Raw genomic sequence first — 14,485 nt, 5'->3', positions numbered from 1 at the left:
TTCAGTTTCTATTAAAAAAAAGTTTAAATGTATATAGTAGAAGAATCATTGCCTAGGACTAAAGATTCTTGTTTCTAGCATTCCAAATTATTGATAGCGAATGACCTTGTGACATATTAACATTGAAGAACCTTATATTAAGTGTTGACATGAAATTATTGATAGCAAAGGACCTTGTGTGAAATATTGACAGCGAAGGACTTTATTTATGTCATTTAGCCCTCAGCAATTAATGCCAACAAAGGACCCATTTTCAGTATTTGTCCCAACTCCTTAGCAAATAAATTTGTGGTGATTTTTCTTTTTGGGAGCAATTTTCTCTTTTTTTTACCATATTTACTTAAAGAAAAATAAATTAAAAATTTTGAATTCGGTGACTGTATTTAGTACAGGCACTGAGTGCTTGTATCATTTGAGTCGTTGAAATTTATATAAATAATTTAGATACACTTACTCAATTATTAATTTTAAATGGAGTAAGAATTTAGAATTATTAATTTAAATTTCAATGGTTGAGATGATATAGGCACTGAGGGCATGATAGTCACTAAATTTAAATTCATAAATTATGTGTAATTTTTCATACAGTGACATAGGACAGCGACCACTTGGTTTCAGGTCAAGAAGCGAGAGTGCACTTTTTTATTGAAATTAATTTCCATGCTCACTCTTGCGTACCTGCCTCTCTCAATAGTAGCTCACTGATTTGCTAGTGCCAAAATGTGTATGTCAACCTTGAGTGATTTCCCCATCATATTCTCAATATCCCACATAAATGTAGGCTTTGAATAGGTTCATAGCCTATTTAAAGCATACATGAATGCCAGGTTTGTGGTCCTTTTGTTTCGTTCTAGTGATTGGGGTTGGCTGTGGGCGCGGATGATTTTCAATCGACTCACTATAAGACTGGTTTGGTTTTGTTCTTCGTGTTGGTATCACGGAATTGCTTTAGAACAACCTTCGCCAGGGTTCCTTACGCAGTCCCGTTATCTTCATGCGCGCCGCTTGTAGACACTTAGAAGCTTCTACCAAAACTTTTTCTTCATTAACTGCATTAATTTGCAAGTGTCATCTTGATATGCCATTTTACAAGCATAAGATATGGTATAGCTGGTATTTTAATAAAAAACCATGTGTTAACCTTCATTTTTCAGCTAGGGGCTGTCTTCATTTGAACACTCTTTCGCGACATTTACAGATTCCAAGTCAGAGGTACCTCCAGGCTTGACAGCTTCATGTTCCTTTTCAGGTGATGTGCTTTTTTATTGGGTGCACAAGATAAGTTTCTTTCGTGTCGGTAACCCCATCCCGGTGAATAATGTTTCCCCTGTAATCGTTTTCTCTTATTTTTTCGCTTTGTTGTGATTTCTTCCTTCAGGTGATTTCTTCATCCGTGTCAGTAATATTTAATTTTTTTTAGCCTAAAAAGGTGTACCTCTTTGTTGGTGATTAAACTCTTGCATGGTATATACCATGCTTCTTTTTTAATTGATTGACAGGAAGCCATGCATGCTCAATGAGGACAATACAATATGGGAGCGCGGGATTATAGGTGGAAGATTGATAACATAAAGGATGACAAGTGCAAGAATGCAAAATAGTTTAGACAACAATCACATTTTGATCACTACTAAGTTTAAGTTGTAACAATTATTATAAACTTTTTTTATATTTACCCTTGAGTGTAAAATTCCTAGCATGACTTATTAATTACTTGACATGACTTTTTGATTGCAAGATAGATCAAATGTAACATTTTAGAAAATTTAACTTAAAGTTAATTAGGGAATTAATGACAAATTAGATAATTGAGAATTAATTTGAATTAAAAGATAATATACGAACGGCTAATAGGTCTATCAGACCCTAATTAGGGCTTAGAATTACACCCTAGGTGGTATTGGGCCACATTTTGGCTCAATTAGATGAACAGTGTTGGGAATCTAAAATTTTAATTTTTGGCTCCAGCCAAATGTATATTGGCTGTAGCCAAAGTTTGATTTTTAAGCCTTCAGATTCATATTTCAACACAAGAAGTTAGAGAGTTAAGTGGGAATTTGAAGGTGAACGAAGAGGGCTTTGTTAGGGTTTGTTGTGGAAGTCCAATTGAGTCCATTTGAATCTTCTAATCACTTGGGTAATTGCCTACAACCACTTCTCTTCCTCTCTTGTGCATTTTCATCACTGTTCTTGAATAGCTCTTTAGGAATCAAAAATGGGTTGTAACTTTAACTAGAATTCTAACTTCAATGGGATTAATAGGTGTTTATTTAAATGTCTAACTTTTAGGTTATGATGCTATTGATGTTAGGTTTCAAAGTGGGGTTTGGAGTAAACCCTAGAGCTAATTAGTTGAGCTAAGAAGGTTATGAGTTATTAGTGATGTTAATTAGACTAATGAGAGTTTAAGTGAATTAATGGAACCAAAAAATGGATTTAGTTGTAGGTAGATGACTATAATGGGATTTTTGAGTTTAGTCTTTGATTAGAGTTAATTAAGCATAATTAGTCATTAATGACTATTGATTTGTTTGATTGTAGATTGACTATTGTTGATGCTATTAAACTTATTGGAGGTTCAGCTCGATATTCACAGGTCTCTTGGTTGGTAAACCAAGAGTTGAGATAATCAAGAATTTAATTATAGTATATCATTATATCTGCATTTATACTTTAAACACTATTATGGATGGCTTGAAATAAACAAAATGAGTTTATAGATGAATATTTTAATTTTGAACTACTACCCAAATATGAAACATGACTCACTGTGATGAAGTGCTTGGTGACTATGTTTATATAAATGTTATGTGGTATTTGAAATATAAATTGTGGGCCTGGATTGGCTATGATTTGATTACATGACGAGCTATTGTAAACTATAATGTGGTATGAACTATGATAAGCATGCAAGTTTTGGAAGTTTTAAGGATGATAAATTATTATAATATGCATGAGCTTAGATTTGTATATATTGATTGAACTTATATTATCATAATGGATGGTAGTTCACCTTAGCATAGTAGAGGGATTATGATAAAAAATTCACATGGTACAGCCTTCACTGTGTTTATGCACTGTGGTTGGCATACTTATTACTATATGTGCTTAGTATTACCAACAACCTACAGGTATGGCATGGGTTGGGCATGATGCTTAATATTATCGGTCCTGAATTAGATGGTATGAGTCAAGCACTTATGACGCCTTGAAATTCAAATAGGAAGAATCCATGGTTTGAGATTGAGTGTGTAAGCCTTTGATCAAGTGACCCTTCACAATTGGAGAGCAAGGATTGTAAAATCTCACTATACTAAACACAATTAACCACTATAGCTCATGGTAATCAAAGACTTAACTCTAAAAGGTGATCACCAAATTTTAGTTCAAATTCAAAGGATCCCAAGTTTTCTAAATAAAAATGAGTTTAAATCAATCAGAATCCTTTATATCAGAATAAAAATAAGTTATGAAAACATGGGAAACCTCGGAGGAGTGAAAGAAATTGAAAACAAGTGAAAAATGACTCTTATACTCTGTGATAGAGCAGTGCGCTACAGCTCGTGCACACTATGCCATAGCATATTGCTCTCTATGCCATGCACTGTGGCTTAGGCGCCATGCGCCATAACATGTTGCATGGAAATTCAATTGATTCTATTGTTATTTGACAGCAGAATCGAGAAAATTTCGACGTGCCTCGATTCTCCATCTGACGTTCGAATGACATGATTTAGGTGTTTACAAAAAGCTCTCTACATGAACCAACTAATGGCATAAGTTTTACTTTCAAAACGAGTCACACTAGAAAGTTGGACACTCAAATATATTTTAACCACTTTTCATAATTTTCACACAAAATGGATGTCCAAAACCCTCAACATGTGCCGAAAGCTTTTCCTAACACTTAGACCATGTTTATTGGGCCTAAGAGTACTAATACAACACGTCACACACACCAAAACATAAGCTTAGCATAATTTCACTCCTCAACCCCATTTTACCAAAAATAGAGGAGAAGGTAAATTGTCATTATTTTGCATCCAATTCAATCCAAACATGTTCAAATTATTATTTCTATATTTTCACTAGTATTTTGGCCCTGTAAACATATATATCTCCACATAATACAAATCAAACATTTTTATTAACAAAATAGTGTAAGTGAGATGGTATGCAATCTAAAATTGGCAAACATACACTATTACACAAAATAAACTAAGCTAGAGGCATACAAAAAGGAATATGCTAATTCCTAGCCTCTTGAGCCTTCTTTCTTTCAGTACCAGAGTTAGAGCCTGAAAAGTGTTAAATGAAAAGGGTGAGTCTAGCCACTCAATAACCAAGGTTAAACCAACCCTATGTAATTATATATTAATTATAAATCAAGTACATGCATAAGAAACCAAGTAAGTAAAATATGCTCACACATATCATAGCTTGTCATTTATCATTTAATAACTTCTTTATCTCACATATATTAGGTACATTGTCATCATATTCTTAGATATGTGATCATAACCCATTATTCACGCGACTTGCCACAACTTAACTCGTGTGATACGTTATATATTTACTTAGGCAATAATCAACTAACTTTATATCCTTCTTATTTTTTCAGACTAAAACCATGGGCTATAATACTGAATAGGGTTCCATTTGTGTGACTGGATTATCTAAGCTCACTAATCGTGAGGTGTAACCCGGCCAAAGATTACATGACTCACTCTCAAACCATAGCTTCTCCCATTCTTGAATCTCTGGGGTGTCTCATTCCTTAGGCTATTCTCCTTATTGAACCAGTAGAGATAGCTAGGTTCTAGTCTCTCGATAAACTATAGGATAGTCTATCTACAAACTATGGGACAAGGTTATACCCTTGTATACTGGAGAGCAGTCTAAATACCATATGAATTTTTTCTCTACTCCTAATCCCTAGATGAACTCCCGCCTACTAATCATGCCTTATGTGATACTCAATCATTTTTTATATTTTTATTTTCATTTACTCATTATCACAATAATCACGTTGGGTTCATGATTCAAACGCTACCCAAGTGAGTATCTAATAACATTTCATGACATTCTCCTCACTTATCATACTAATTCATTTCCTTTTTTTTAACATATATTCATCTCAACACAACAACACATTCATCTTCCCAAAGAGATATGCATGTTTATAGTTCAAAACCATCTTGATTTCACATTTTGCATTCTAAGCCAAAAATAGCATTATACACATTCAAAGTCTCATACACTTATTGCAGATAATACATGCTTTTACATTGAACTTCAATCCATACATACGACATTCACAATTCGTAATTAGAAATCAATTTAAAATCAATTAACATATAACTAACCAAAGTAAGATTCCTCTGGTTACCTCAAACCTTTGAAAGGTCAAATGTTTACCCCTTAGTACCAGAGCTTCCAAGCTTGAATTCCCAAGCTAAATAGATAACCAAGAGCTAAAAACTACAATCAATCAAGTTGAATTTCATTAACATTATCAACTTAAGCATTAAACCTGCAATCCTCTACTTCTAAATTGCCCACTATTTACTCTACATGATTTGGAGCCTATCCATTGGATTCATTATCTATATATAACATCATATAACTTTATTGAACAGCCACATTACCATTAATACCTCAACAACCACAATAATAACACATTTAATGTCCATTTTCAGACATTAATGGAGCCTATCATCCAATAACCACTAAAATTATTTATACTAGGTTTAAATACTCTAAAAAACTTATATTAACTTTATTTGAATTAATGGGTTTGAACCCATACCCTATATAGACTGAAATCACCATCCTCATCTAAACCTTAACTCAAATCCTTCAAAAAATAGAAGAGGAAAGGAGAAAAAGGGTTTAAGAATCTTACCTTAGATGATTTGGAGCTTCATGCCTTCTCAAATTCTCATCTAAGTCGTGCCCTAGCAGAGCAAATGTGAGCTCTTCCATTTTCCTTTTCTTTCTATTTTTTGCATTAGTTTGCGTCTAAATTCTATAGAATTCACAATGTGCATCGCGACGCTTATCCCTACACACCGCGGCATGTGGTACAGAGAAGGAAGTTCTCACTTGATAGCCCCGTGTGCTGTGGCGCATTCGGCATGTGGCACGAAAGCTGCTTAGCTTGTTTTTCTCCACTTTAGTCCTCAAGTGACCCAATTTCACTTTGGACCTAAATTATATCTAAAATTCTAACTAAAAACACTTATTATTCTCCTCTAACCACACACCACATCAACTTACTTAATTATCCTTATTAATCTTAGTGAATCAGGGAATTAAAAAAAATTAGGATGTTACAAGAATAATCTAGTCACATGGGCTAGACTTATATGAGATAATAGCCCATGGATTCAGTTAGATAATATAAGAAGTGGTAAAAAGTGGTTTCATTTGATCATGTGAAATACATTATAATGTTGCATTGTGAATAATATTGGTTTGCCTTATGTGTTATTAAACAATTAATTGTTATGATTGCCACACTTTAATATGCTTGATTAAATTACTTGGTTATTGAGATGTTTATCTCACTTTTGTAGTTTAATGTTTACATGCGAGGATCAAGCTAAGGGCAAAAGGGAGGCCTCTAAAACTAGAGACTGAATAGTCAATTATAATGTCTCTAGTTTTATCTTTTGTTTGAAGTCCACTTGCATTTGTAGCCTTAAACATTGAATTCTGTCATTTTTGGATTGTTTTGGCCATATTAGGGTCTAAACCCCTAATTTGACTATGGTAATATGCCAAGATAGTTTGACCAAGTATATTTTAACTAGTTAAATGATTTTTACATGTTTTGGGTTATTATTTAGTTTGAATGCAAATAATTGCATTTTCATCCCTTATTATGTGTCTTATAGTGGCTGGGTGGTCAATTCTTGTATCAGGAGTTGTTTGATACTTATGACTATTTGAAAAAGTGTATTAGGATTTATTGAGTATAGTTCAAGCCAAGCCCTTATGAGGGCTAATGGATTATGGTATGAGACTTGGACACTTGATTGATAGTTCTAGAGACAAAAAATATGAAATTATGGTCTCGGGTATTCAAATTCTTTCTGTGATGTCGAATTGACATGACACCAAAGCCATTAGTTAAAATATGAAATTGTTGATGTGTGTATGCTTGAGTCACCTTAATTAGAGATTCGAATCAAAAGTTATATACATTAAAAGTTCGTGATTAGTAGTTGTCATGACAATTGCTGTCATGACATCTTTGGTCGCAGATTATAGATTTTCAACTACAGTTAAAGGAGTTCTAGAGACCATTTAGCAGTAGCCAAATCTTCATTGGAAGTGTTAGCTATGGCTTAATTTCTCTTGCTGTAGCCAAGTATCTCTATTAATTGAAAATGACTCTTTTTACCTCATTTTGACTTATTTTTAACTCTAATTATTTTTCATAGTTCCCAAATACCTTTTTTACTTTGATTTATAATAGTTAAATGATATTTTATTTATGGGATCCCATTTCAATAGGGTTTTCTTACTTAGCCTTTTGAGTTCTTATATAGTCAAAATTAATCCTTTTATTTTCATAATATCTTTTACTATTAATTAAATTAGTTAGAATTATCATAGTAGCTTTATATTAAAATTAAGTATGTGTTAATAATGTGTTTAATTGGAGGTTTTACGCCAAACAGCTTGAGACAAAAGCTCGCTCCACCAATATGAAATTTGTATATAAAATGCTTTACCTACTCCCATTCAAAGTGGAACACCACCCTCATCGATAGAGTTTAGTTGTACAAAGTTTGCCTACACTTACACTGCAATAAAGCACAACTGCTCTATGTTTTTTATATCAGTGTAACCCAATTTACATTTTTTTGATTGGTTGGGAAATCAGCTCTTATGTACTTGTCCATATACACACACCCACACACACACACACACACACACACACACACACACATGTATATTTTAACGGGTTATAATTTTCTAAATGTGTCAAATATGTAAGCTCCTTTGCACATTTCAATTGATGTTTGATTTTATCATGATACATTTTGACATGTTACAAGTACCGGCATGTAAAGGTTTGATAACGTACTTGTCTTTGAATAAATATAAATTCCTTAACTTTAATTATAAATTGTGAAATCTTATCATAAAATTTCCTTACGTTACCTATTAATATTGGAATATTACTTGTGTAATATTCACCTGATGGTAAACCATTCATGACTTGTTAAATTACTAACATTACTTGTAAAATGTCTAATATTATTTGTAAATTGCCTTATATTGCTTGTCAAGTCTGTAATATTACTTGTCAAATATTTAACCTATGTAAATTTATACATGACTTGTTAAATTGCTAATTTCTCAAGCAAAATGTCTCATAAAGTCTAGTAATGTACTTGTCTTTCAAATTAGTATAAAATCCTTTAGGTAGTGTTTGGATTAATAAATTTGGATTTAAAATCTCAAATTTAAAATCCATGTATTTCAAATTCATATGTACAAGTAAATTTGAATTCATAAGATTTAAGTTCCCAAATAAGAAATTTGGCCCAAATTCAAATGTAAATTCATATATATCCAAACATAAACTTATAAATTGTAAAATTTTACTCGTAAATTCTCTTACGTTACTTGTTAAGATTAGAATATTACTTATACAATGCATTATTCATCCTAAATAAAATCATCCATGACTTATTAAATTATAACATTATTTGTAGAATATTCAATATTACTTGTAAATTCTCTTATGTTGCTTATCAAATTTGTAATATTACTTGCAAATATGATTTCTCTCCTATACTATTTACTTTTGTTTAGACACTAGGGGTACTAACATCATTTCACTGTGCAAATTAATTTCATGTTGGTCTTCAAAACTTGCAATGTTATTTCAAAAATATTTGGGTGATTGAAAAATATGTACTTACCGTAATCTTGGAATGAAATTCTCCCACGAATTTACCCTCTTTCGTTTTCCATGGAATGGTTTCACTCTACACTCAACAGGTAAATGGTGGTGCAGAGCAGTAGGCAACACTGGACACCAAATACCAGTTAAACATTATAGTAGCACAAACTCGAACTGTAGTATTGCAAGATAGATTACGCACATAGAAATCTCAAAACGGACAAATTGCTCGCGGTAATTTTCCCCCTCGTATAAAATTAATGTTTACCCCAAAAGCCATAAAAAGTTACTTGTATTCCAAAACAGCTCATCATTCTTTTCACCAAATTTCAGATTTGCTCCATTCATCTTTTGCACATATTGCACAGACACAATAATATATCACCAACAATCAAGATTAGCTAATTACAATTATAAAATAAAGAATGAGGAAGAGAGGCCTCCCCCAAAATTTGCAACCTTCAAGAAGTTAAACCGAGGAATTCACAAACTGACAACCCTACAAAAAATTTGGTAGCTGAGAATCCAATCTTCGCTGCAATTCCTTAATCTTCAGAGAAAGTTCCTCCTTATGTTCCTTGTAGCTCTGGAGCAAGTATTCTTTTCCTTCTATTACCTCTTTCAACTCTCCTACTTGCCTCCTCAGCATCTCTATTCTCTCTTCATCATCCCTTTCTTTTTCAGGGAGCTCCGAATTATTATCCCCATCAGTAAGTCCATTTGCATGGCCGTTTCTGTTAGCTGGAGTGGTTGAAGATTTTTCATTGGAAGCATGCCCAACACAATGATCTGAAATTGCTCTTCTCAGCTGTTGAATCTCCCTCTCAGAGTCAAACAAATCCCTGTTTGCAGCATCAAGCTGCAATTGTAAATGAGACGAAAGTCCCAGCTGAGCATTCAGTGAACTTTGCAATTCAGCTATTTGATCTTGCATCTCCAGTATCATATCATCTCTTCTCTTCAATTGCTGCCGCAGCTTCTGTATAACTTCCCGCTTGCTAAAGATATCATACCCAGACTCTGACACACAGGGTGAATCAGAGCAGTTTGAATGATGGAATGACTTTGAAGGCAATTCAAGCTGATCAGGGGAGGAAGCCCAAAGAACACCATTCTCCTTGCTAAATTCCGCACGAGGAACAGTAACCAAAGGGAGGGCCCCATCAGATTCCCTCAGCAACTGACCATTTGACTGGCACTTTGGTTCTGTTGCACCTCCAGTTCCTGTAAGAAACATCAACACATAAACAAAGAAAATTCTCTGTTAGATGCAACGACTAACAGATAAACAAGTTTCTAAAGTTAGGGACGGGTGAAGCTATCCTATTAAAAAGAACCATATCAAAAAACGATGCCCAAAGTAACCCACAAGGAATTAATTTCATCAACTATGAGTACCAATTAATTGTGAAGTGATTTATATACAAAGTTAATTATCTTTTCCCAGAAAGCAGTCAAAGTCAAATGGGGACCATCAACTGAAAAGTAATTCAGATCAAGCTAATCCGCAGCAAGCATCCTGTGACTCTCTTCTTTTTAACCAAAATAAATCATATCTGCAGATGCTCAATACAGAACTTGACCACCATAATTGCAGTTACTCTAGAACGACCTTGCATCAGTCCAAGTAAACTCCTGTTCGTTTAACTTGCACTTTGCCAACTGACCATGAAGTTGCCTACTCTTTATGGAAAAATAATCAGTAAGGTGCGATAAGTTGAGCTATAGTTAGATTCATAATGTCTAGATCGTCTTCTTGATTAGAACATTTCTTCATCCCCACTTCCCCCACCATCACAAATCAAATCTGCACATCACTTCCTACATCTCCAACGATAAGTGGAATTCTTGTAAATTACTTATACTTGTTTTCAAGTTAACAGTGATGCATGCAATGGCATCAAATGATGTACAAGAATCAGAAGCAGAGATAGATGATAGAAAAGTACATAGAAAAGTACAAGAACAAAACAAAAAGGAAAGAAGATCCAAGAGGTGTCTGAAACATTTTACAAATCTTAGGAGTGCAGACATGGTAGGGTAACAGGTAATTCAATCGGATCAGAATTCCATAGAACTTAATATGGAAAAGGTATACAAAGTAGGTGTAAACACGAGAGAAGCTAGAGACAGACAGTGAGATGGACAAAAAATTGCTCTGGCACTCTTCTAAGTCTTACTATATGACAAGACCTAATATAATAGTTTGCAGGGAATTTTTTTATAGACCTGAAACATAATTCAAAAATCATAGCAATTTACTGAACAAGGAAACAATTTTTGGATGACAAAAGGAAAAAAGTGGGAAACGGAGAGTTTACTAGGAAAACATTCTGCAAAGGTTGAAACTACAAAAGCAAACACAAAGGACCAAGTTAAACCTGAGATGCAGCTGAAGCAACCATTATTATCTTGTGCCAGGGAATATCCATTGGACTGAGAATCACTAGCTGCGGGTTCCCTTGTACCAGAGGATTTTCCAGTTCCTGATTTTTCAAAAGAAAAATAAAGTTACAATCCGACATGTACAATAAAAGTCACTACAGAGATACCAATCAAGCTGAGGAAGATGTTGGAAAATTACTAGCACTTTCAAGCTGCTTTGAGTCAAGTGCCTGCTTCAGCTTGTAACCAAGGCGGAATGATAATGTGCTCAACAAAGCACCAGCAGCAATAAGAAGCCAATTGGGCCCTTCACCTTGAAACTTGCTTTCCTTTTGAACTCTAGGCACCTCATTGGTTATCGGTCTCATTTTAAGAGCTAAAGAACAGAATATAATATTCTCACTTATTCAGGAACAACCTACAAAAATAGCCAGCAACATTTGACTACTACTATATGAGTTACACTTTAGATAATCATGCCAAACAAATTAACAGAAGTTCTTAGTAGGTTGTTCTTAGTAAATGTTAACGAATCTTCAACTGTGTGATGAAAAAGATACACATAAAATGAAAACCAAACCACCCATTATTGTATGAACTAAAAGACGAACTATGCAAAAATCTATAAGCTTTTGCACAGGAAAAACATGAAATCAAAATAGTGGACTCAAGTGTCAAAGCATAAAAAGTGAAGATATTGTAGAATAATAATATAGAACTATTGATATTTATGATAAATTATAATATTTATGATCAGAAAACTAATGACACCTTTGGAAGTATAATGGATGTGTTATCAATTGAAGGGATGGCCTGCTGGCATTATTTAAATAGTCCATCCCCCAACTCGTTCACAAATTGCTAACTAGAACTTTAAAGAAAATGGAAACCAGTTTAGTGAACAATGGTACAATTTCCAGCCGCTTAACATATAAAAAGCTACAACAATCTTTCTATCAATTTTCTTTCTGTTATGTTTTATATGTCCTTAATCTTCATAACACGCTTTAAAATTGGTACTGTCAACCTTATTCAAAGGGAAAAACACAAAAAGAATCCCCATATAATCGCCCATCAAAGATGTCGAGTACTTGCTTCCATTAAATCCTTACTTCCTTTTATCTCATCTTCTACCATGAAGAAAATATCACCAAATTGGTTCAACCAATGTGGCTTCCTGAAGAATAATCACTCACAGGAAAAGAGTAAAATACAGAGGAGAAAAGAAATAAAAATCCAGGAGAGAGGGAAAACCCGAAAGAATCGAAGGTTCATCGCGTTCAACCATGAAAACCTGTGGGGGGAGGAAGAAAATTGATGCCGTGAGTGAATAGGAAGGGATTTTGTGAATTGAGAGTTGAGGTACTGACTGAAGAGAACAGCGGCTCCAGAGAGCCGACGGAAAGCTCGGAGTGGAAGACCTGTAGCTAACCACAGAACCAAGAAACATTTCGCCTTTACCAGAAAGAAAGGGAGAATGACAAACAAGGACCCTCAAAAAATATCAAGGCCCTTCACAGCTGAAACATCAAGAAATTATAATTGAAATATCAGAATTTACAATCCAAAAATCCTTATTTAACATTAATTTTTTTATAGAGTTTTTATTTGTTATTTCTATAAAAGGAAGTGGGGTTATATTGTACTCCTTTTCTTGTGAAAATGAAAAAAAAAACATTACAATATGTAATTGACAATATAATATCCTGAAATGTAATAATTATTATTTAGTTTTTTTTGACTGAATAATTATTATTTAGTTATAAAAAATTTATTGAGTACTTTGATTTTTAACAAAATAATACTCCCTCCGTTCAAAAATGTAAGATATTTTTTAAAAAGTTAGATATTAAAAAATATAAGGCATTTTTAGTCTTTCGAGATATAGTCATTGTCTTTTCTTCAAAAGTGTCCCTATTGATAATGACTTTATATTTATTGCATGGTGTTTAATAGGGATAAATATAAAAAAATAATATTAGTTGACAAGTAGGTAACTACTTTATTAGTGGTAAAATTTAATTAAAAATATCTTATATTTTTTAATAGAGGGAGTATATTTGTTCTCAATTACTTTTATGTATGAAATTACTGTTTTAATTGGGCAAATATGTCATATAGTCAAAAATTAAAATGCCAAACAAGTCTTCAAAAACTAAATAATGATTATCATATTTTGCAATTATTTATATAATTCAAGAATATTTTTTATTATTTTATTATTTCAAGAATACTTAATTTTTGACTGAGCATATTCAAGAAAAAATTCTCAAATGTATACCTTTCACAAATTATATAGTTCTTATTGCAGAAATAAAAGAAGATATCTGTTTGAGTAGGAATGAGACAAAATATTTACATCATAATTTTTATAAAAGGTCAGTCAATAATAACTTAGAAGTAAAATTGAAAGATCAAATTATACTTCAAGTAAAAAAGTTTATACATTTGGGAGCTATTATTCAACATGATGAGAAAATTGATGGGGATACTGCACATATGATACAAGTTGAGAATTTAATTGGAGAAAAGTTAAAGGAGTTATTTGCGATCTTAATGTATCTAATAAACTTAAAAGAAAGATTTTATTGAACTGCTATAACACCATCAATGTTATATGATAGTGAATATTGGCTTTAAGGAGACATTAAGAGCATAAAGTTGGAGTACCAGAAATAAAAATGTTGAGATGGATGTGTGGACTTAAATGTAAAGATAAAATCTAAAATGAGTACATACGAAAAAAGTAGGTGGAGCACCTATTGAGAGGGAAATAGTAGAAAATTATTTGAGATGATTTAAACATATACAAAGAAGACTGTGAGACGCACTCGTGAGGAGAGTAAAACAAATAACTTTGAGTTCTGTTAAAGTATTAAAGGAAGGCCAAAGACAACACTTTTGAAAATTATTAATCGAGACTTTTTAATTAACAACATTTTTAAAATATTGATAAATGATAGAATACAATAGTATCATATAATATATATAGCCAACCCTATTTAGTGGGTAAGGCCTGTTGTTGTTGTTCCTTTTTTTCCTACCTAGTTAGAAGTATGGCATTAAGGCCCTATAAATGATTAAAATTCAATTAGGTCATTAAATTATAGTAAAAGACCTCTGAAATGATTTAGTATTTGACAAAGACTTTTAAAAAATAAATATTAATAATTAACA

The 14,485-nt window shown here is 32.8% G+C and overlaps 1 protein-coding gene across 1 annotated transcript; it reads right to left on the bottom strand.

Moving 5' to 3' along the window:
- Positions 1–9,213: 9,213 nt before the first annotated feature.
- On the bottom strand, positions 9,214–12,762 carry LOC129312788 (uncharacterized). Its single transcript, XM_054955509.1, has 5 exons — positions 12,679–12,762; positions 12,563–12,602; positions 11,508–11,726; positions 11,305–11,409; positions 9,214–10,147 (listed from the first exon to the last, which is right to left on the bottom strand). Exons 3-5 carry the CDS (start codon positions 11,674–11,676, stop codon positions 9,423–9,425), a joined length of 999 nt encoding a protein of 332 aa, XP_054811484.1. The 5' UTR covers positions 11,677–11,726; positions 12,563–12,602; positions 12,679–12,762; the 3' UTR covers positions 9,214–9,422.
- Positions 12,763–14,485: the final 1,723 nt, after the last annotated feature.

The sequence above is a fragment of the Prosopis cineraria genome, unplaced genomic scaffold, assembly GCF_029017545.1.
Source record: "Prosopis cineraria cultivar Desert tree isolate PC_DT_omini unplaced genomic scaffold, ASM2901754v1 PC6, whole genome shotgun sequence".
NCBI classification, from domain to species: domain Eukaryota; kingdom Viridiplantae; phylum Streptophyta; class Magnoliopsida; order Fabales; family Fabaceae; genus Prosopis; species Prosopis cineraria.
Note: the sequence above shows the minus strand (reverse complement) of the source record. Positions and strands in the feature narration are given on the sequence as shown.